At 35.2% G+C, this 21,043-nt stretch overlaps 2 protein-coding genes across 6 annotated transcripts in view; one reads left to right on the top strand and one right to left on the bottom strand.

The window, feature by feature from the left end:
- Positions 1–434: 434 nt before the first annotated feature.
- Positions 435–6,393, bottom strand: LOC122008612 (putative uncharacterized protein DDB_G0287975). Of its 3 annotated transcripts, none has more exons than XM_042564401.1 (5): positions 6,146–6,393; positions 1,419–1,484; positions 1,148–1,309; positions 845–1,052; positions 435–768 (listed from the first exon to the last, which is right to left on the bottom strand). In XM_042564401.1, the coding sequence occupies exons 3-5, from the start codon at positions 1,301–1,303 to the stop codon at positions 737–739; spliced, it is 396 nt and encodes a 131-aa protein (XP_042420335.1). In that variant the 5' UTR covers positions 1,304–1,309; positions 1,419–1,484; positions 6,146–6,393; the 3' UTR covers positions 435–736. The 3 variants fall into 3 exon arrangements, with proteins under 3 accessions (XP_042420335.1, XP_042420334.1, XP_042420333.1); XM_042564400.1 differs by having other exon boundaries at positions 1,419–1,481; XM_042564399.1 differs by lacking the exon at positions 1,419–1,484 and having other exon boundaries at positions 6,146–6,392.
- A 3,204-nt stretch (positions 6,394–9,597) lies between these two features.
- Positions 9,598–21,043, top strand: part of LOC122008611 (protein FAM135B-like) — a 53,551-nt gene continuing 42,105 nt past the window's right edge. For 2 of the 3 annotated variants that reach the window (XR_006119327.1, XM_042564398.1), the window contains exons 1-6: positions 9,598–9,981; positions 10,111–10,196; positions 12,343–12,497; positions 12,568–12,632; positions 12,728–12,931; positions 13,017–13,071. Coding sequence is in view for 2 of the 3 variants with exons in the window: in XM_042564398.1 (XP_042420332.1) it covers positions 9,806–9,981; positions 10,111–10,196; positions 12,343–12,497; positions 12,568–12,632; positions 12,728–12,931; positions 13,017–13,071 (741 nt within the window). In the remaining variant the exon portion in view is untranslated. The remainder of the gene's footprint in view (positions 9,982–10,110; positions 10,197–12,342; positions 12,498–12,567; positions 12,633–12,727; positions 12,932–13,016; positions 13,072–21,043) is intronic. The other variant, XM_042564396.1, reaches the window with a different exon arrangement.

The following is a 21,043-nucleotide window of genomic DNA, read 5'->3' as shown; positions in this document are numbered from 1 at the left end:
ATTCGAATTATAACTTCAAATTTTTAAACCATAAAAAATTATTCTATATATAAACACAGATCGCCCAACTGTTATCATCATCCAAATAAATACCTTCAAATAATAAAAGTGCATTTATACTAAAATTATCAAATACTTTATTTGTTATATCCACCGATGTGAATGGGTCTGCATTTCTTCATAACTCGACTGCAAATCCATTGAGGGCTATTTCTGCTTCTTCACCTTGCATAAATCTACAAACTATTGCAAACTAAAATATGAAAAATCCCAATTTTGATCAAATCATGCTGCAACTGATGTTTACATTAGCTTGCAATTTAATATAGGGATGAAAGTTGAAAACCAAAAGTAATTTAAAAAATAAATGAAATAAATTAAAAATTAAAAAGAATGGAGCATAGTTTGATTTTATCAAAAATAAAATAAAAAAATAAATACAAAGGTTGGATCACTATGAATTAACTGGAGTAGGTAAGTCGAAGGGAACTTACAATCACAAACCTGACCGCTAGCAGGTGCTCAGATTACAGTAATATGGTAGGCACGTATCTTTTTACGACCACCAAACAAATAAAAGAAGAAATAAAGCCATCGAAATCACTCAATTTCTTTGGTTTCTATCAAAAAGGTCTGGATTAATCTTGCAATAGAAAACTCCACTGCTCAAGCCATTATCATCTTCTGCGATGGTGAAAATACCTGAACGTGGCACCTACTGTGATAGAAGAGGTTATTACGAAGTTCTCTTTTCCTTTGACTGTGCCCCTATAAAATAAGAACCGATTATGAGCTCAACCCATAGCAATATCTTAAATTTGCTTGAGGAAGAAAGATCCTGTACTTGATGTCAAAGCTTTTGGCCTATTCTTGAATAGGATCTTCTGGCGTATAATTCCAATGACTTCTAATTCTACTGGTGGGGAATCAGAAAACTGAGGCAGCATTGTCGAACTTGTTGCCACCTTTTTCTGTAAAACTAATAGAGGTTTTTTCAACTCTACCCTTGTGCCAGAGAGTTCATGGTAACCCACAGTGAAGGTATAGTTTGTCTGCAGAATAAGAAACTCATAGTAAATATCTAATGCTAAACAGGAATCCCAAATGAAAAGTATGTTAATAAGAGGTGCTGAAACATAGGCTCGACCTGAGAGGAAGATGATGAGCAACAGAGACGTCCAATTTCTAGACCATTGATCTGACCAGCACCTGTAGACTGAGATTCAACAACTCCTTGGAGCTCAATGATAGCCCACTCAAGGCATTTTCCATCACCACAACCACACTTTACCCGTATCTGCATCTTCACCTGTATAATGAATGACAAAGAGTTTCACAAGGGAACTCCTAGTTATTAAAATCAAATCATTTCGACTATAGATTGTTTGTTTCACTAAATTCACTAAAATTGAACAGACCTGGATTTCTGACAATCTGGTTGAGTGATCCAATCTATGAATCTGGTGAATGTCCAAGACTCCCTACTAAAAGTGGTGCCATCATATAACATTTGAGATGTTTAACACACGAATGATTATATATTCAGACTTTATGTTCCATGTGGAATGGAATGATACAATTTTATCATTATCTTATATGGCACGAACAATTAAAAAAATAGCATCATTATCTTAATACATCTTAACCTGTATTAACACATAGTAAGAGGTGTTGACATAAGTGACACAGTGACAGAGGAGACATTGCTTGTGCCAAGAAATATTAAGTTTTAGTAATTTATCAAACAATAAATTTCGAATGTGCCACTCTGCATGGTACGTAATTTAAAATAATGATATAGATTTTATATAACAGTTATATTAAATAATTATAAACTTTTTATTAAATATACTGTTATAGCAAATAAAGCATTGCTATATTATTGATAACAAACAATTTAATATATATAAGTTGTTCTAAATATAATAACAGTATATACATATATATAAACAAAATGATATATAGTTTAGGTTTTCTTTTTCTCTCAATGCTAACTGACCCTCACTCGTCCCAGCTCCAATTCTCTCTTGTGCAGCAATTATCGGCGATCGTCATCTCGTAGTGATCCAGCCGGCGATAGTCAACAACCATCAATGATTATCTCTTCTATCACTTGTTGCTCCAAAGAAGTAGTTGCCACTCGCCGCCGTTCATCATCATTGTTGGTAGCTTCTGTAGACGTTGTTGCTTCAGGTAAAATGATCTCAGACCTTTTATAAGTCAAGCCTCCTCTCCTCTCTTTTGGCTTTGTTTCGTGCAAAATGCCAACACACAGGAAAACCCTTGACCACGAAAATCACATGTTTCATTGTCAACATAGGCGGCACGAGCTTGCCAATGTGTTTCAATGCATATCAGACAGCATGAGTCAACACTGAAAACCCTAGTCATCAATTTCGACTAAATACTTGTTACAAGCCTTACTAAATTTATAAACAAGCTCGTATCAACCTTATAAATATTCCTGCAAGTAAATAAACAATCTCTCAAAATGAACAAACAAGCTCCCTAAGCAATCAAACAATTTTTAAAACATAAAAATTTCAAACAAACAAGTTGAATTAAGAGTTTGATACATCAAAATGAATCAAACTCGACTCGAGCTCATATCGAAGCTCAATCTTAAAAAAAAACATCCAACAACTTGGTTAATTTTAGACTTGGACTAGCTCGGCTTGATCTCCTTACCAAACAATTCTAAACGACCCAAAGACTCGGCTCATTTACAATTCTATGAATGGTATCCAATAAAAACATAATGTACAAATATAGATTTCTGACAAATTTTGACAAACAAGAAAAACAACTCGAGAAAGTGAATAGATTGACATGGAGATCTTCTAACAGGATGTGCATGAGATAAAAGAGTATCATATGCCCACAATAATAGTCTCCTTCCCTCTATCACCTATTGGAGGTGATGATAAAACTATGTTTAAGCCAATGCAGACTGAAGTGAGACCTTGTTAAAATGAAAGAGATGGAATCTTCAGAGAGGAACAAAATATGGAAATGAGTTACCTTCTATATATATATTACAAAGGTAAATTTACATGAGCATGATGACGAAAAAAGATGCCAAACAAAACTAAGTTTCAAAGGCTTACAATAAAATAATAATAATAAATTGTATCAATTTCAAGAAAATATTTGCTATAATCATTAACCTAACTACTAGTAGATTAGTGCAGAGTATTATGGTTGCATATAAGTAGATTAATTGGATGTTAAAATTGCATTTCTCTTTATGATTCAGATACAGTGACATGGTGCAACCCACAAGACTCAAAATGCTGCTAAAGACCTGGTATGGAGTTGAATAAGAATTTAATTGGTTTGAAACAAAACCTACTGTAGTGGTAAAAGAAGTTGATGGATTCACGAACAAATGTAGATTGGCTAGATGCTAAGTTGGTCATTGTTGTTCCAATAGAAGATACTAATTGCAGCGAAATTGAAATTTCCACAATTGCCAACAGAAGCTTTATATAGAATCTGAGTAAAAATATGAAATTAAAAAATAATTGTTGTGCCCAATGAATAAAATTTGGTGGGAAAAAACATGTTGATTGCAAAAGTTGATATCCAAGAAGCTAAGAAGTTTAAGAAATGATTATCAAATGAATTTTCAGTTATGGACTTTGGGGAGGAATGCAAATCTAAGAATAAAATTGCTTGTGATGGTGGTGATGTAGAAAAACAAAGTTGTAATGAGCAATCACATAATAAAAAGGTTTCAAGAAGATTTAGAAACAGTTCACTATGCTGCATTAGTTGCCAACTTGACATATGTGATTATGATTTGTAGTAGACCAGATACAATATATGAAAGGAGAGATGCAAGGAAATAATGAAAAAAAAAACTAGGGGAGAATATATTCAGAAGTTGGAAAGTAGATTTTTCTACTTAAGAAGTACTACAGATGTATCCCTTTGATTCAGCAAAGTGATATAAGAATGCAGGGTTTTGTTGATTAGATTTAGGCGGAGATATGGGTAATAGTACCACAGGTTAGTAGTAACATCCATGTATCTGATTGTACTGTTTGTACTGTTCTTAGTAGGATATCATGGATTGCAGCTATGGTTATGGAAGTGGTGCTCGGGCAGCAGATGTAGCTGCCTAGGCAGATTTGGAAGGGATCATAAACACAGAAAATGATCCTATATGGCATATGCATCCTACATATACAGTTACCTTATTTAGTTTTATTATGGTTAACATTATAATAGATACAAAATTATGTTATTCTCTAGATCTAGCCCAGTTCTCACTTGGGTAAGTTGGCTAGAGAAAATCGAGTGTGGAAGAAATTGGTCAAATTAAGTAATGAGTTGGCCCTAATTCAGTTGAAATACTAGGAACTCAGTTAGAGTTAGACTTAGCCGGGTAAGAAGCAACTCATTCGTTGTGGGTCAAAATGGAACCACAAAGGATCTAAGGTTGGGTTGGAACTAGACAGTGGATTGTGGTGGAGCGGTTTGAGTTCATTGCACTGAAGTGCAAGCATTTAAAGAATCCATTCATGATGATTATGTCTTGGTCCAGAGCACTATGGGTCAATACAGTAAGCCTCTCTATTAAAGGATGTGTCTGTTCCCATTGACTAAATTTAAAGTATTATGATGGATTCCTTTCACACGATCTCCATAGCATACATGTGTCACCTATTTAACGACTCTTTAAATTACTACAGCTTGCATTAATTACAATCCCTCATATCAAGCTTAAAGAGGCATGTTTATAGAATTTGATAATCTTTCTCAATATCTCATAATTATTACTAAAAACACCTCTTGATCTTCCTTCATTATTACTAGTCTTGAGTAGCATTACCATTAAATCTCTCTCATATTCTTCACAACATCCTCCTCTATTCATTTTTTTTTTACTTTGGATCTTTGAGCCCACAGGCTAATCCTGACTCAACAGCTTAACACAGCAATACAGAATTATAGCAATACATACTGAACCAATGCATTATATACTACTATCATAACTGGTTATAACTAAGTGCACAATTGCACAAATTTAATAGCATCACACTTAAATAGAAAAAATTAGGCAAAATGAAAAGTTGTGCTAGCATGTCACTTATCTTCTCATGAAGTAGATCAAAGTATCTGACCTGTGAATTGTCATTAGACACTGAAATACAAAGAAGTACGTTGTGCCTGCTCAAGGATGAGTATTGTACCAGTAGTCCAAAAGTGTTGCATCCAACACAAACCATAGCCTATGACCAAATGTGTTGCCAAGATAGTGCTCTTGACTGTGTTAACGAGCAAAACTTATAGTTCATACTGAAATCACAACGCATAAGGGCTTACAAGCTTAGTCTCTCATATAACTCTGGCTAAAGGCCTATTTGGCATAGACATAGTAGTCACTTAATCATGTTGATTGGCATGATATCATTAATTCTATTGATGAGTATATTATAGTAGCATTTAATACAATACAAAAAAACGATCATATATTCATATAGAATTTAGATGCATCATAACATATTAAGATCAGAAGGGGAGCCTTGGCGCAACGGTAAAGTAAATAACATGTTAAGATCACTAGTAAAAGAGATACACATCATCTACAAATTATCAACAGGATATAAAGCATGAATTTGGTAAATAAATAACCAAGCGATAATAGTGAAGCCAAAAGATAAACATAGAGCAAAACAGATAAAAGAGACAAAAAGGTAGAAAAGAAGATTCTGAGTTCAAGTTTCAGTCACGGCTTGACTGATACACCTAAACTAAGATTAAACCCTAACTCAAAAACATCAAAAATGGGTCTTTGGGACACATCGCGATTACTCACAAACCACATAACATAGTACACCAGACTTACACATCACCATCGACCTATACAGCAGTATCACCTCCTCAGCCCATCAATCCAAACTCACATCCATGACCCAAGCATTCCCCCGAAAACACCTAGTATGATAGATCGATCACCATATGATGGGAAATCAGTTAGAATCAGGAAACGCTACAAGGGATCAGCCACAACTTCCCACTCCTAAACCATAGCAACCCAGGACAACTACCTCAATCCCACCAAATCTCAGAATCTGACAAGGCTGCAGCCTAAATGAAAGAACAGTATCTCAAAGGAATGGATGATAAAGGATCCTACCTTTTCTGAGAAGGTAGCTATCAGTGATGCTGCCCGCTGCCAAAACCTTACGAGAACCCAACGTGCTTCCACGAGACGAGAATTTGTGGAGACTGCTAGGGAAGAAGGTGGAAGATAGCTACTGTCGATGTCGACGAGAAAGCCCAAGAGCAGGCCTCGATAGCTGATCCGGCCATCGAAGCAGAGGGTACGAACAAACCGACACAGCAAGGCCCTGCTCGGAAGTAGGGTTTCACGGACGGAACTGAACCGACTCAGCAATTGTAGTTGCCCGGTTCAGAACAAACCTGTTCTGTTCAGTTCGGCTTAGTTTAACACCGGTTCCACAATCCAAGTGAATCGAATCAAAATCAACTCAGGTATGAAATTAGCTCACTAAATTTTGTTGTTTAAATAAAATTTAAAAAGACGCTCTGGTAAGCGAAAAGGCTTGCACCGAGGCCAGATTTCTTGGTCCATAAAAAAGTGAATTAAGGATGATCTAATTGCAATGGGATTGTAATTGTGATCCGATCGTAATTAGTTGCGATCCTTTTATGAGTTCATCGTCATTATCAAGTTATAGGTTGGGTTGGAGTGGGTGGCCAGAGGCCGCCTCTTGCTCAGCGTCCGACTACCTGAACACTTGTCCACTTCTAGCGACCTCCGGGCAGCCTCCGGACGGCTTCCGACTGTCCGTTCTGATCCAAACTATAATTTGGTGGAGACGATGAACCTATAAAAAAATCACAACCAATTACGACCGAATTACAATTATGATCCAATCACAATTGAAAATGGATCATCCCCCATCTTTTTTTTTTACCAGGAGATGTTCTCCGGCATCAAGGAAACACCACTTCTACTGTTTATAAGTTTTTTTAATTATATAATATATAGGAATAAATTGGAGCATTGGCATAATAACTATTATGCTTAAATCGTTGTCATGTGATTACGTTGATCACACGTGTTTTTTACCGTGATAAATCATAAATTTATTTATAGTTGAAATTCATCCTTTCCTATTATAATAAATCTGTTCCTTTAATTAACTGGGCCTGTAGAAACTTTTTAATGTTGTCCTTGGACTTGATACGGTGGTAAAAGCAAAATGTATTTCTTAAATAATTAGAATTAATGTCACGCTTCTTACATTTAATTGGTGGAGATCGATTAATCTGATGATAAAATCTAAATATTTGATATAAAAATAAATAAATGATGAGATTGCCTTCCTAGGGTTAAAATTATCAACGATGAGAATAGGGATTAAGCTACCAAATATCCTTATGCTTTGCATTGTTAGAATTAAGAAAGATAAGACTTTTTAGAAATGCTTCCATAGTTAGTGGTAAGGTTTTCTTGAATAAATAGGAAAAACACAAATTTCGATAAAATTATATACAATTTTATTTTTTAAACAAATCAAACATTCAAGAAATCAGAGATGAATAAAGATCATTTAGCCTTATAGAAACAAGAGAAAAACTATGAACAAAGGGAAGTAGAAGAGAGACCCAGCAAAGACAAGGAGTCTTACAAAGAGGGGTTGTGGCGGTTAGAGGTGGCAGCGAGAATAATGGGGCGGTGAGGGGCACGATCTGGAAGCTTTGTGTCCGCGCGAATATGTGAGAACGAGGAACACTAGAGGGGCGAGGACGGCGTGCCCTAGCTTCGCTTCGGAGGTTTGCCGAGAGAGATCGCCCGTTTCTAAGTCACGAGGAGTTGGACGCTTCGCGGCCGAGGGAGGTGAGGGGCGCGAGGAGCTGAGAGCGAGGAGGACACGTTGAGGTAAAGCCAAAGAAAATGCGAGGAGGAAGGTTCGCGGCGAGGACGGCGTGCCCTAGCTTTGCTCCGGAGGTTGCTGAGAGAGATCGCGATCGTTGGATGTATCCAATTGAAAGGTAATATATATATATATATATATATATATATATATATATATATATATATATATATATATATATATATATATATATATATATATATATATATATATATATATATATATATATATATATATATATGATTTTACTATGTTAAATAATTAAATAATTTAAGTTTTACTAAAATTTTACATTATTCATAAATAGGTATATTAGTGTGCGAGTATTTTAAAATATGTTTTGTAAATGAGATATATATTTCACATTAAAACAAAAAAAATATTTTATTTTAAGGTGCTCCTTCATTTAAAATCCTCCTAATGACTTCAATCCATTTTTCATACACATTCAGGGGGCGTTTGGTTTAGGGTAATAGGAGTGAGGAATGGGAATGAGAATCATTGATTCTCATTGTTAATGTTTGGATTATAGGAATAGGAATACAAATAAGGGAATGAATCCTTGAAATTGGGTAATGACTCATTCCCATGTACCTCCCCTTCAATGAGCCATTACCCTATTTTCATCAATCAAAATATTCCCTTATTCCAAAAATACCCTTGACTTAAAACTAAAATTATCTCCATTAATATCAAATATCAAAATATATTTATTTATTTATTCTTTCATATCACTTATCTCTCCTTATTCTCTCTCATTATATTTTCTTTCTCATCATTTTATCACACACTTTCTCTCTCCTTAATCTCTCCTATCACACTCTCTTTCCTCTTTTTTTTCCCATTACACTTTCTCTCTCATCATACTTTCTCTCTCCTCAATCTCTTCCATCGCACTCTCTTCCTTCTTTTGTTCCTCATCACACTTTCTCTCTCTTCGATCTCTCCCATCACACTCTCTTTTCTCTTTTTTCTCATCACACTTTCTCTCTCATCATATTTTCTCTCTCCTCAATCTCTTTTATCACACTTCCTCCTTTTTTCCTGAACACACTTTCTCTCTCATCATACTTTCTCTCTCCTCAATCTCTCTTATCACACTTACTCTTTTTTTCCTCAACACACTTTCTCACTCATCATACTTTCTCTCTCCTCAATCTCTCTCATCACACACTCTCTCCTCATTTTTTCTCACTATATTTTCTCTCTCTTCATCCTCTCTTATCATACTTTCTCTCACATCATATTTTCTCTCATCATGCTCTCTTCAATCACACATTCTTTTTTCATTTTCTCTCATCACACTTTCTCTCTCTTCATTCTTTCTTATCACACTTTCTCTCTCATAATACATTCTCTTTCATCATTCTCTTTCATCATATTTTTCTCTCACATCCATATTTCTCTCACATCTATTTTTTTCTTTTATTTTCCTTTAAGGGTAAAAAAGGAAACTTTGATTTATTCCGATAGAAGATATACAACTAACCAAACATTGTTTTTAAGAGTGATATTCATACTCATACTCATTCTCATTCCACAATACAATGATTTCCATTCCGATTCCTATTCCTAGGAAAGAACCAAACGCCCCCTCAATTGTACTCTACAGTGAAAGTGTTTCGTTGTGCTACTTCTATTTGTCGTCGCTTGCTGTGCGTGTATGAGTTTACACATGAAATCATGCTCATCCTCCCGTTCCGACAGTCTACGTTTTCCCTCACTACCTTTGCCGTTCCGAACCCTAGTCTTCTTCGAACAGGTACGGAGTATCTCCGGTTCCCATCGCATATCGTAGATTCACACGACGATTAGATTTCCTTCCTCTCATACTTCGTCGTCGTCGAGGCTGGGATGCGAGACCTGAGGCCGAATACGGTCTCTGATCGCATATGTTTCGGCGTATGAGATACTTGATCGGCCTTCCTACCAAGAATCCACCGTCGAAGAAATTGCTTGATGCAAGGCCACGGCAAATTCGTTTCGCACCACCCGACATGTTGGAGACTGTGCACGAAATCGCCATATATATTCATCGATTCCATAATCTCGATCTGTTCCAGCAAGGGTATTGATGCTCTAAACGCTGCTGTTTTTTACCCTCCTTTTTCTCGCAATTCATCGCTTTCAGAAGTGTGACGTTTTAAATCTTCACTTGGAGAGTATTTTCTCAAACCTTCTCATACTTGGTTAAAAGATGGTACCAGATAAAGATAAGCACGAGGTGGGAAGACAGCAACTTGGATTCTTGCGGTACTCCTTCCAGGGTTATTCAGTACGAAGGTACTTGTTGTAGATGCAATGTTAACAAAACTTTTGATGGTAGCTTATTTTGATTCTTAAGAAGCTGCTTGGGTGGTCTCTTGAAGTAGTCCATGGCTTTGTCACTGTTAGATTGACAAAGTATGTTTTTTTCATGACAAATGTGGCCTATAGACATGAATACTTGTTGATATTTTCAAAATATTTTCCTTTTTAATTTTTGAAAATTTACTCCTGTGTAGCATGCATCTGAAATGGTACTTCATATGACGTTTGAGCATGATCTATATTATTATTATTTTGTGCCAAAGTAGTCTCAAGAACATGGCCTATTGAAATTCATAGAGTTCTTGCATTTCATCCCGGCCTCTTATTGTTTGCTTCATAGAAAAAATTGTAATGAAAAGTAGATCAATCTTGGTCAAAGTGAATGAGATATGTTCCTAAGATATCCTGCCAATTCATCATAAGTTGGTGATCACACTAAATTCAAGATGCACTTACAAACTTATTACCATATTTCAATTCACCATTAGTGCATGCAGAGAATTTTATTTGTTAAAGTGATAAAATCTTATTCAACACAATTTCTTTGATCTTAGCAAGCATAATGTCTACTCTCTGTCCACTGTAGTTTGAATCAAGGTTTAAAGTCATGCTCCATGCTAGGTTTTTAGTGCCCAGTAGTAATGAGATAGTGCCGAAAGTACCAACACACTGCACAAGGTGACATCAGTTAGCATTGATTAGTAAAGATGAACAGAAATAATCTCTCACCATTGTCACTGTTGATATTGTTGCCATGTTTCAAACGTTCATGTTGCTGTGCTACCTCTGTGCTATCACTCTTGTGCTTCAAAGATCTGCACTGCATTTGCCCTGATACAAACTGGTCTTACCTGTCTTTCTTTGCAGTTTAAGTTTTACTAAGAAGATTTTTGGTGTGCACTTTTGCCCTCATTTTCCCATATTTACTTTATTTACTAGGAAAAGGATGATTTTCCTCCAATTTTTGAAGTAAATTATTTGCTTTTCAATATGCTCTGTACTGTTTGGTCCTAATAAAGCAGAAACCTCTCATGATTTGAGATCTATATTTTTGTCATAAGTGCTTCCAAAGGGTTAGCATACTGGTCAATCTAGGAATTAATTAAACTGCATTTTCTGCTCTGAATGTGTTTGAAACTGTCAATATCATAAAATCTCTCTCAAAGTTCATTCTATTTCATTATTCTTTTCTTAGTAATACTTTGAGATACATGTTAGTATAGTGCTCAATATCTGAGGAGCACAATGGTCCATTAACTGGCATTTAATCCTCTTCATACTTTAAATTTCTTCCAAACGAATTGTAGGTTCTTACTATATGGAGATCTGAATTGACTAATAATTTTAAGAATTCACAACAGTACAGATATCCTGTCTCTATTACCTTAGTGTAATATAGTTGTTTGGCAAACTTCCTCCTCACTATGTCGGTGGGAATTTGGTGGATTGGCAACCATCTGATTACTAGGATTTATGAATGAGCTGACTTGTGCTTGACTACATTCAACCTTGTTTATAATGAGGATAAATGGGTTTGTGCCAAGCTCAATATCAACTGAGCTTCAAACTGTGTTCTCGCTTGTGTATCAAAAAGCTTACCAAGTTTGAGCTTTTACTTAGCAGCTTGAGCTCAACGACAGATAAGATTGTCCTCATAAGCTAGCCAACTAGATCCAATAAATAATTTTTTTCTGATTTATTCATTTTTCTTTTTACTGATCTCACAGTGTTCAAGTGCTCATGCTTGTTTATTTATTTTGTTGGGCTTAAAAATAAGTTCATGCTTATTTGTTTTCAATATTTATTTTCATACTAAATGAATATAAAGTAGCTCTAATTGAGTGGAGTAGCGAGCTTATTCATGATTCCTTGGTTAGTTGCAGCCTTACTGTTTATGGATTATGGAATAATGCTCACCCAATTAAAGGAGTAATCTTGTTACTTATCTCCGTCTGTTGTCACATTTAAGGTTTTGATTGTCTGCTATCTTGTTTGATTTTTACAATAAACCATACATTTATTTCAAGCGAAGATGAAGTCCATTCAATCTTGTTTCTTCCTATCTTCATGGGGATGTTTTAGGCATCATGTCTATTGACCTTCTTAATTTTTTATACAGTTCCCAACGTACTTGCGGATGATGTTTTGGGAGTTTGGAGGATTGATGATGCTGATCATAGTTTCTCAACTCAACCATTCAAAATCAAATATGCTAGACAGGATGTTCCTCTATCTATTATGGTGTCTTTCAACTTACATAACGGAAAAGATGAGGTTAGCACCATTTTTAGTGTTGCTTAAACTAAGCTTTCCAGCTTACAAAACCTAAGCATTTATTTTTCAGAGACCATCAATACGTTCAGTAATACTAAAGTTTGAACTTTTGTATGCTCCAACCTTGGAAAATGGGTAAACCAAAAGTCACTATGAATCCATAGTTTTTTAATCCATATTGTTATTATACTTTGATATGCTTAACTTGATTTTTTCCCTTCCCCTCACAGAAATGAAATTCAGTCAACTTACAATTTGATTCCAGCGTCTATTCATGAGTTCAGGATACCTCCTGAAGCACTTCTGGGTCTGCACTCATATTGCCCTGTTCACTTTGACACTTTCCATGCATCACTTGTTGATCTAAGTGTCCATGTTGTTTACTTGAAATCTGGTACAAGCACACCTGAGAAATTGTTGAAGCATGTAACACGGTCAGCCCTCACATTTTTATATTTCTATTTTCTAAAACATATTGTTATATTCTATGTATCAATTGACTTGAATTGTTCATGCCAGAACTTCTCTAATGACAGAAAATATTGCTGATGAATACCAGGAAGGGCCACATCAAGTAAGTATAGTTTTACACAGCCAAATCTCAGTGATGTTTTTCCTCTAGGTTTCTGTAAAAAGTAATACAATTGTAATGAAATAGTTCAATGGTGGAATTTGCTTACAACTTTCTTTAATAGCACATTATTTCTAAAAGTGAATATCTGTGGTAAGATAAGCATATGCACTAATGAACCTCTTAGCACTCTGACATATGATTCACATATGTGTGGATGTTTTATTTGCTCCCATATACTACATATGAGTATATGCAATATCATCTGATTGGAAGGGACATGCAGACAAATAATATGGTGACCATTAGGGTCATCCTACTCATTAGTTTTCTAACTCATCAATTGTAGTTTTTTCTATTTGGGAGGAGAAAAAAATAATTTGTTTTAAAAAAACATGCGACATTGCAGCAATCATCATGACCTCATGGAGGTTGCTACAAGGTCGTGGTGCCGGTCCGGTGTCATTGCTCAGTCAGCAAGCAGAATAATAAATTTTGCTTATGCCAACTAGCACGGGTCGGTACTTAAAACTGCATTGTCATTACATCCTTCAGTGGTGTTTCCTCAATGATTTTACCATTTTCCCTTCCTCAAAAGTATCTCATTTTGACAACATTTACTTATTTACCAGTAAGTGGGAAGATGTAACTAGGACCTCGTGAATCTAAATTATTGTTGTTTTCAACACATGAGGTTTAACTTTCTTTTGAAATTGTATTAGGTTGAGAAATTAGTTTGCCATTATCTTGAATTCAAATTCAGAAGGAAGAGAATTTGAACAAAATTTGAAATCTAGCATCATTATATGGTCTAATAAAATCTGATTTTCTCTGTCATATGGGTTGATATTATAGTTTTTCATAACCTGGCTAAAGTTTACTCAGTGGATAAGTTATTAAATATGAGTCTTGATTGTAATAAGTTAATATAGACCAATTCATCCCTGATACACATTGTGTGACAGGTGCTCATGTTAAGTTAGTTTTTTGTACATTGTGCATGTACAATATGACAATCACTTATATTCATGCCTAATTTTTTGGTCTTGTTTTATGTTTAAGTATGTGAAAAGAACTTGGTTCAAGTTCGTGTTTGGCTACATACATTGTTGCATCTATTGCTTGTGTTGGCGGCAAAGTTTTTTGTTTTTTTAATCAATCACTTGATATGCTTAATCAAATATGTAAGTTGCTTACCCACATTCATTTCATCACTGTACTTGCATTCACATTTAAGTTGGTCTCAAATTTATAAATGTTTTTTTAAGTCAATCTATTCATATTTTGTTTCATTGTGCGTATTTATGTCTTGGTTTAATTGTTGGTTTAATTGTCCCCATGTTCAATCTTTGATAGTCTTGAATCTAAGTGATATCAAATTACAAAGTAGAAGATGAACAAATCAAATTAAATACAAAGCTTTATGTGATAAAAAAACATAATGCTTGACAGTCCATGACCAAGTTCTCTTGGTCACAAACCATACATACTATTAAACATAAACATCAACCAAATTATACATATATCAAATGGCAAGAATGTTTATGATTATGCAAGTCTAATAGGCCTTAACTTATGATTAGAAGTTAAAGGGTAAAATCATCCAAAAGTAGTCTAGAGCTGGACCAAATCAAATTGATGGACCATCTAAGGCAAAATTGAACCACAGGCTAAGTTGACCGAGCTTTATGTAAACCATAGTCAAGATAAACAGTTTAACCCCCAGATTGATTCCAAACGTGAATTTGAATTTTTAACTTGAAACCATTATTGATTTGGAAATAATCAAGCTTATTACCTATACCAAATCCAAAACACGAGACCAAGCTAGGCAAGATTAATGAAATAGCAGATGGGCCCTGAATTGGATAAAATGGTAGCTGACCACTTCCACACTATGCAGTCTCCACCATGAAGCTGCATGAGGCTTATGCTGTAAGAAGAAGGAAAGATAAGACAGAAAGGCCCAAAAAATAGAAAGAAGGATTGTAAACTGGTCAACAAGATTAAAGGCCATAAAAAAGAAGAGATCAAACGAAAAATGGTCAACAAGATTAAAGGCCATAAAAAAGAAGAGATCAAACTTCGGGGGAGCACCAAAGAAGCTAAAAACAAGGTAAAGAAAAATCTTGAATTCTCTGGTGGGCTAAATAAAAGTGTTGTACTCGACCTTAAATAAGAATAATAAAAGTCACCTTTTTCATTATAGAAAAAGGTGATTACGCTTACATTAGATGCTCTTCACAGCCCGTCCCTAGGTTATGTGAAGGGAGATAAATTGCAGGGGCAGAAAGTCCCCTTTTTCATGTCTTTATGGTCAATGACCATTCTTGCTGGGATCTACTATGATGGCCTACCCATGGTGTAAACTTTTGTTCCATGTCAGTTGACACGGGCAAACCATTTTGTTCCATTTGTTGACTAGTACGTATAACAATTCAACACCACTCAACACAATTGAAGTGCACGTGAGTTGGTGAGCACAAGGTTACGATCATCGTTAAGTCAGCGAATAGGCATGGGAGGCAAGCACGGAGTAGTAGTTTGAGATCCAAGTGATGGTGGTTCAAGATCCAAATTATGGTGGCTCAAGTAGAGATGGATCATTTATGGAAGGAGGTCAGTGCCTTGGTCTTCATTCGTGGATGATAATTGGCCTCAGGCTATGGAGAGATCAATTGGGTCTTCTCCTTTGTAAGCAGTTGACATTGGATGAGTGATAACTTGGGGTAGTTAGAGTCATGCAATGTACTCAAAACTTCTTCCTTGCTTCGAAGACTTTAACAACAGACAACGACAACTTCTCATCGAAGCGAACACCAATTTATGGGAAGATGAATTGGATCCCAACTTAAGATCCAATTTAATTAGAACTGTGACTTTATAATTTAGCCCTAAATTTTTTGAAATTTCTAAATTAGGTTAAGATGTTGTAAAAAATAAAAGCAAGTGAGATTAAAAAAATATGTTACTAAGTAAATTTTTTGTTGTGCTCCATTTGGTAGTCATACCCATACCTATACCTACCTGTTATCTCCCTTGCTCGCCTTGCCTCACTAGCAACCTTAGCACCCTCTGACCGACGTCTCTTTCTAAAATAGGCCATCTCTCCCACATTCTATTTAACACCTATTGTATTACATTTAAAGGGCAAATTGAGATTAGTAGATGTTTTAGATCTAATGGAAGAAATAAAAAGGGGTTAATGGAAAACAAATAGATTTCTTAAAATACAAAAATTGTTAAACTAAAGGCAATATGAAATGGAAACACAGAGTAAAAGAAATAACTCCCATACAAGTTGAAGGTTTAGGTTTGGCCTTCAACCATAGTATGCTTAAGCGCAATCGTCGTGTCCTGGTCTTAATGCACCATAAGACTAGATATGGTTAAGCAGCTAGCAAACTGTTGTTGCAGATAAACAATAAAGAAAAAATAGTTAAAAGGGAGATAGAACTTGAGGGTCTTAAATGTGGCTAAATTCTCTCGCCTAATATAATTGAGTGGAATGAATGTTGTGGAATTTGTTGGAATGTATGGGGCAAAAGGACGACCAACAGAGGGGGTGGATACCGTTCGTGGCTGCAAATGTAATACTTTTGTGTGATTTCAACAAGATCACAAACAATTTTAGCAACCAAAATAAATCATAAAGCAAACACAAACATACCACATTGCCAATGTGGTTCTGCAACTCCTAGACTTTTATTTTGTGACCTATGACTTTTTGGTGGATCACTCTCAGAATCTTCTATATCTTCCTATTTATAGCAACATCGGAGGTGGACTAACCTTTTACAGGGTATTCATGATGAGTACAAGAAGCTTACAACAGAGGTTAGGGTCTTGCAAGAAAAGCTCAATAAGTATTTATCAATCTATTTGTAGTATATAGTTTTATATCCCTTTAAATTCTTTTCAAAGTCATAAACACATGGTAGCCATCATTCGACCTGTTGGCACCATTCAACAAAACCTTTATCCGTTCATTCCATTAATACGTCATTGAAGTTGTCACCTGTAGCATGAGTCGACTAATTATGGTGGCAAAAGGCGAATACGCTCGTCCCCAGCGCCCCCACCAACCCATCCTAGGTCCAACACGGAGAAGGTAAATCACGGGCATCTACTAGCCTTTGGAATAGGGACTAACACATAGCGGAGACATTTACCTCGGCTTTGCCGAGATTCGAACCCATGAGTCGACTAATCATGAACATTAGTCAAGTGCATGGTTTAAAATTTCGAGCAATATTGGAGTTTCAGTTTATGACTAGAATAATACAGTTTCAGTATTGTATCGTGCTATGCTGATATGATTTTGATATTTTTTAAATATAAAATATATTAATTAAAAATATTTTTAAAAACTAAAATTTTAACTTAAATATTAAAAAAAAAATATTTTTTTATAAAAAATTACGGGATGGCGACGTGGAGGTCACCGCGATCCTCAGTAACCCATGGTGCCAGTACTATTGTTGAGTGACGGGCGAAATGTTGCATGACACGATATGAGATTTTAGACATTGGTCAAGTGCTCTTCCGAACTTTGACTGATTCCGTTGGATTACAATTGGTTTTTTGCTAGGGAATTATTCATCCAACTTGCATTAGTGGATTGCTTATAGGCACCAATCGATTGAACCATTAAAGTCCACTAGTTTGTTGTCTATTTAAGAAAGAAAATATTTTTGTTAGTTTATGAGTCAACTACCTCATTAACTTAACAATTAGTCCACTGAAGGTCGAATGATGTGTTGACTATAGTCAATCTAATGACTGAGTCTGTCTAGGGTTAGGAATACCCTCGATCGAGTACTCTTGTCTGAGTGCATTTGCTCTCAACTCTTAGCTTACCATGCAACTATTTCCTCCTCCAGTCCATGTCTTGTCAAGCTTTTCGTCTCTCGAATGCAATCTCATGCCATCCTTCATGCTTCATGTACTTAGTCTATCTTAGTCATCTTTCGTCAAATTTCTCGTCCCTTGAATGTACCGAGTCTTTTACTCACTTTCGTGCCATCCTTTATATTCTACTTATATAGTTTACTACTGAGGCACAACTAAATTACGATGCTCCTTGTCCCGCGGTACCTCGAGTGTCCCACACTACTCTTCTGTGGTTATACAAACTCGAGCCATTGGGTAACCACAATCTTGACTGTGCTAAGTCATTTCAACGCGTGTATCCACCAAGTCCCTACACATTCAGGGCTTTGCCTAAATATTAAAATGCATAGTTGCACTAGACCACTCGAGGCATGATTTTACCAACAAAAATAATGCACATAGGAGTAGGAACAGGTGGGGTCCTAAGAAGTTTTATATTATCCATAATCATTTGGTATATCCAAACCCATAACTACTCTATAATTGTGCATACCCAACCGCTATGTGAGTACCCAACCACTATTTTTGGATATCTGAACTAACCATAATTTAATATATCTTGATACCCCTTATATCGAAAGCAGTGACAAATTCAAATTGAACCTATAAAAATAACTAATTCAATCTTTCCTTGATAAAGTAAGTCTACAAGTAGATAAGTGAAGCCCTAATGATAATCCTACTAATAAAATCTTAATATCCATCTAATTAAGGTCAAACATATATAATGAATGGCTATTTACCATTTCACACAAACCTGTCTCATTCTCCCCGTTTAATAAATACGAAACACAATTAAAGGTTAGCTAGTCATGGGTAGTTGAAAAAATATGCTCCATTGCTACCCAAGTTGAATGAATTTCAGTCTGATCCTCTCTCTCAAAGTTTAAAGTTTCTGCCCTTTTGGCACAAACAAGGTGTCTTATTTCCCCAATGCAAGTGGTCAAAGAAATAAAAAAAGAGAATGAGTATGTTAGTTAAAGTGACTATTTTTTAAAAAACTTGGAGATTGAAGAATTTAAAATAAAGTGAGAAAAACTCCTGCCATGCAATCTTCCCTTTGCGCCTTGAAACCATGCGTGAAGAGTTATAAATACTACCCTACCACCCTCAAAGCAAAAGAGAGAGAACTTGATTTTTATTTAATATAGACAATGAATCAACATAGTGGCCATCCTAGCTGGCTTGGAAGTTGAATCAACTCTATGGTTCGAAATCCATCCAAGAGAGAAGATGGAAAAATTTGAGACTATGATGCTTAAGATATTTTTCTCCTTTTGTTTCATTAATTTTCTGTCTACAAAAATTTGTGAAATTAAAAATTAAAAAGTTTCAGAAATAAATGGAGAATCTGAAACTTGGAAAAATTTGAAATTATAAATGAAGCTGAAAGTTTTTTGGGAAGTTTCAAATAAAATTGTTTTTTTTGGGAAATTCCAAATGATAACATAAAATTTGGAAATCTTGAAGAATATTAATATTATTTGGGAAATTTGAACTCAAGCTTTAAAATTGCTAAAAATTCTGAAAAACATCTAACAATTTTGGAAATTATGGGAAATTCTAGTTAAAGATAGAAATTCTCACAAAATTTTGAAAACTTTGAAATGATACTCAGAAATTTTGGGAAAAAAAATCCCTTTAAATTAACTATTTGAAAGTAGTTCTGAGAATTAAATTATTAAGTATTTCAAAAATTAATATGTCAAAAATTAAGCTCTTTCTAGGATTTCTCAATTTTAAAATGACAATTTTAAAACTCCGCCCATGACGAACTAGTCATGGTCGTCCTAAGCCTAGATAAAAGAAGAGGGTTGAACTATGGTAAATGTTCAATAAATGGATCCATTAAACTATTATGCTAATGCAAAGTCGTTTTCCGGAATGAACACGTTGCAGGGTTCAATTGTAACATTTTGGCAAGGATCGTTACATCTCCAGAACTCGAGTGTAGTGCTAAATATGCAATAATTCATGTTGCAGGGTCCAACTGTAACATATCGGGAAGAACCACTACATCTCCATGAGAATTTGGGTATAATGTTAAATAGGCAAGAGTTCTCACACCAAAGGTTAGATAAAGACAAATATTATATGAAAACTAATAGTATAAGATTTGGAACATGTAACATAGGAACCCTCATTGTAAATTAATGGAGGTAGTAGATGCGATAATTAGGAGAAAAATTAGTATTTTGTTTGCAAAATATAAAATGGGTAGGCGAGAAGGCGAAGATGATAAAGAACTCGAAGTTATGGTATAGTAAAACAATAAGGGGGCGTTTGGTATGAGCATGGGAATGAGAATCGGAATGGAAATCATTGTATTGTGGAATGAGAATGGGTATGAGCATGGATATCACTCTTAAAAGCAATGTTTGGTTAGTTGCATACTTTCTATCGGAATAAATCAATATTTCCTTTTTTACCCTTAAAGGAAAATAAGAGAAAAAAATTAGATGTAAGAGAAAGATGAATGTGAGAGAAAAATATGATGAAAGAGAATGATGAGAGAGAAAGTGTGATGAAAAAGAATGAAGAGAGAGAAAGTATGATGAGATAGAAAGTGTGATGAAAAAGAATGAAGAGAGAAAGTGTGATGAGAGAAAATGAGAAAAGAGAGTGTAATAGAAGAGAGCAGATGAAAAAAGATGTGAGATAAAATATGATGTGAGAGAAATTATGATGGGAGAGGATGAAGAGAGAGAAAATGTAATGAGGAAAAATGAGGAGAGAGAGTGTGTGATGAGAGAGAAAGTATGATGAGAGAGAAAGTGTGATGAGAAAAAAAAGAGAACAGTGAGTGTAATGGGAGATATTGAGAAGAGAGAAAGTATGATGAGAGAGAAAGTGTGTTGAGGGAAAAAAAGGAGGGAGTGTGACAAGAGAGATTGAGGAGAGAGAAAGTGTGATGAGAAAAAAAGAGAAAAGAGAGTGTGATGGGAGAGATTGAGGAGAGAGAAAGTATGATTAAAAAAAAGAAGGAAGAGAGTGTGATGGAAGAGATTGAGGAGAGAGAAAGTATGATTAAAAAAAGAAGGAAGAGAGTGTGATGGAAGAGATTGAAGAGAGAGAAAGTATG

The sequence above is a fragment of the Zingiber officinale genome, chromosome 8A (assembly GCF_018446385.1).
Source record: "Zingiber officinale cultivar Zhangliang chromosome 8A, Zo_v1.1, whole genome shotgun sequence".
Classification (NCBI taxonomy): Eukaryota; Viridiplantae; Streptophyta; class Magnoliopsida; order Zingiberales; family Zingiberaceae; genus Zingiber; species Zingiber officinale.
The sequence above is the reverse complement of the archived record's forward strand: the minus strand, read 5'-3'. Positions and strand labels throughout refer to the sequence as shown.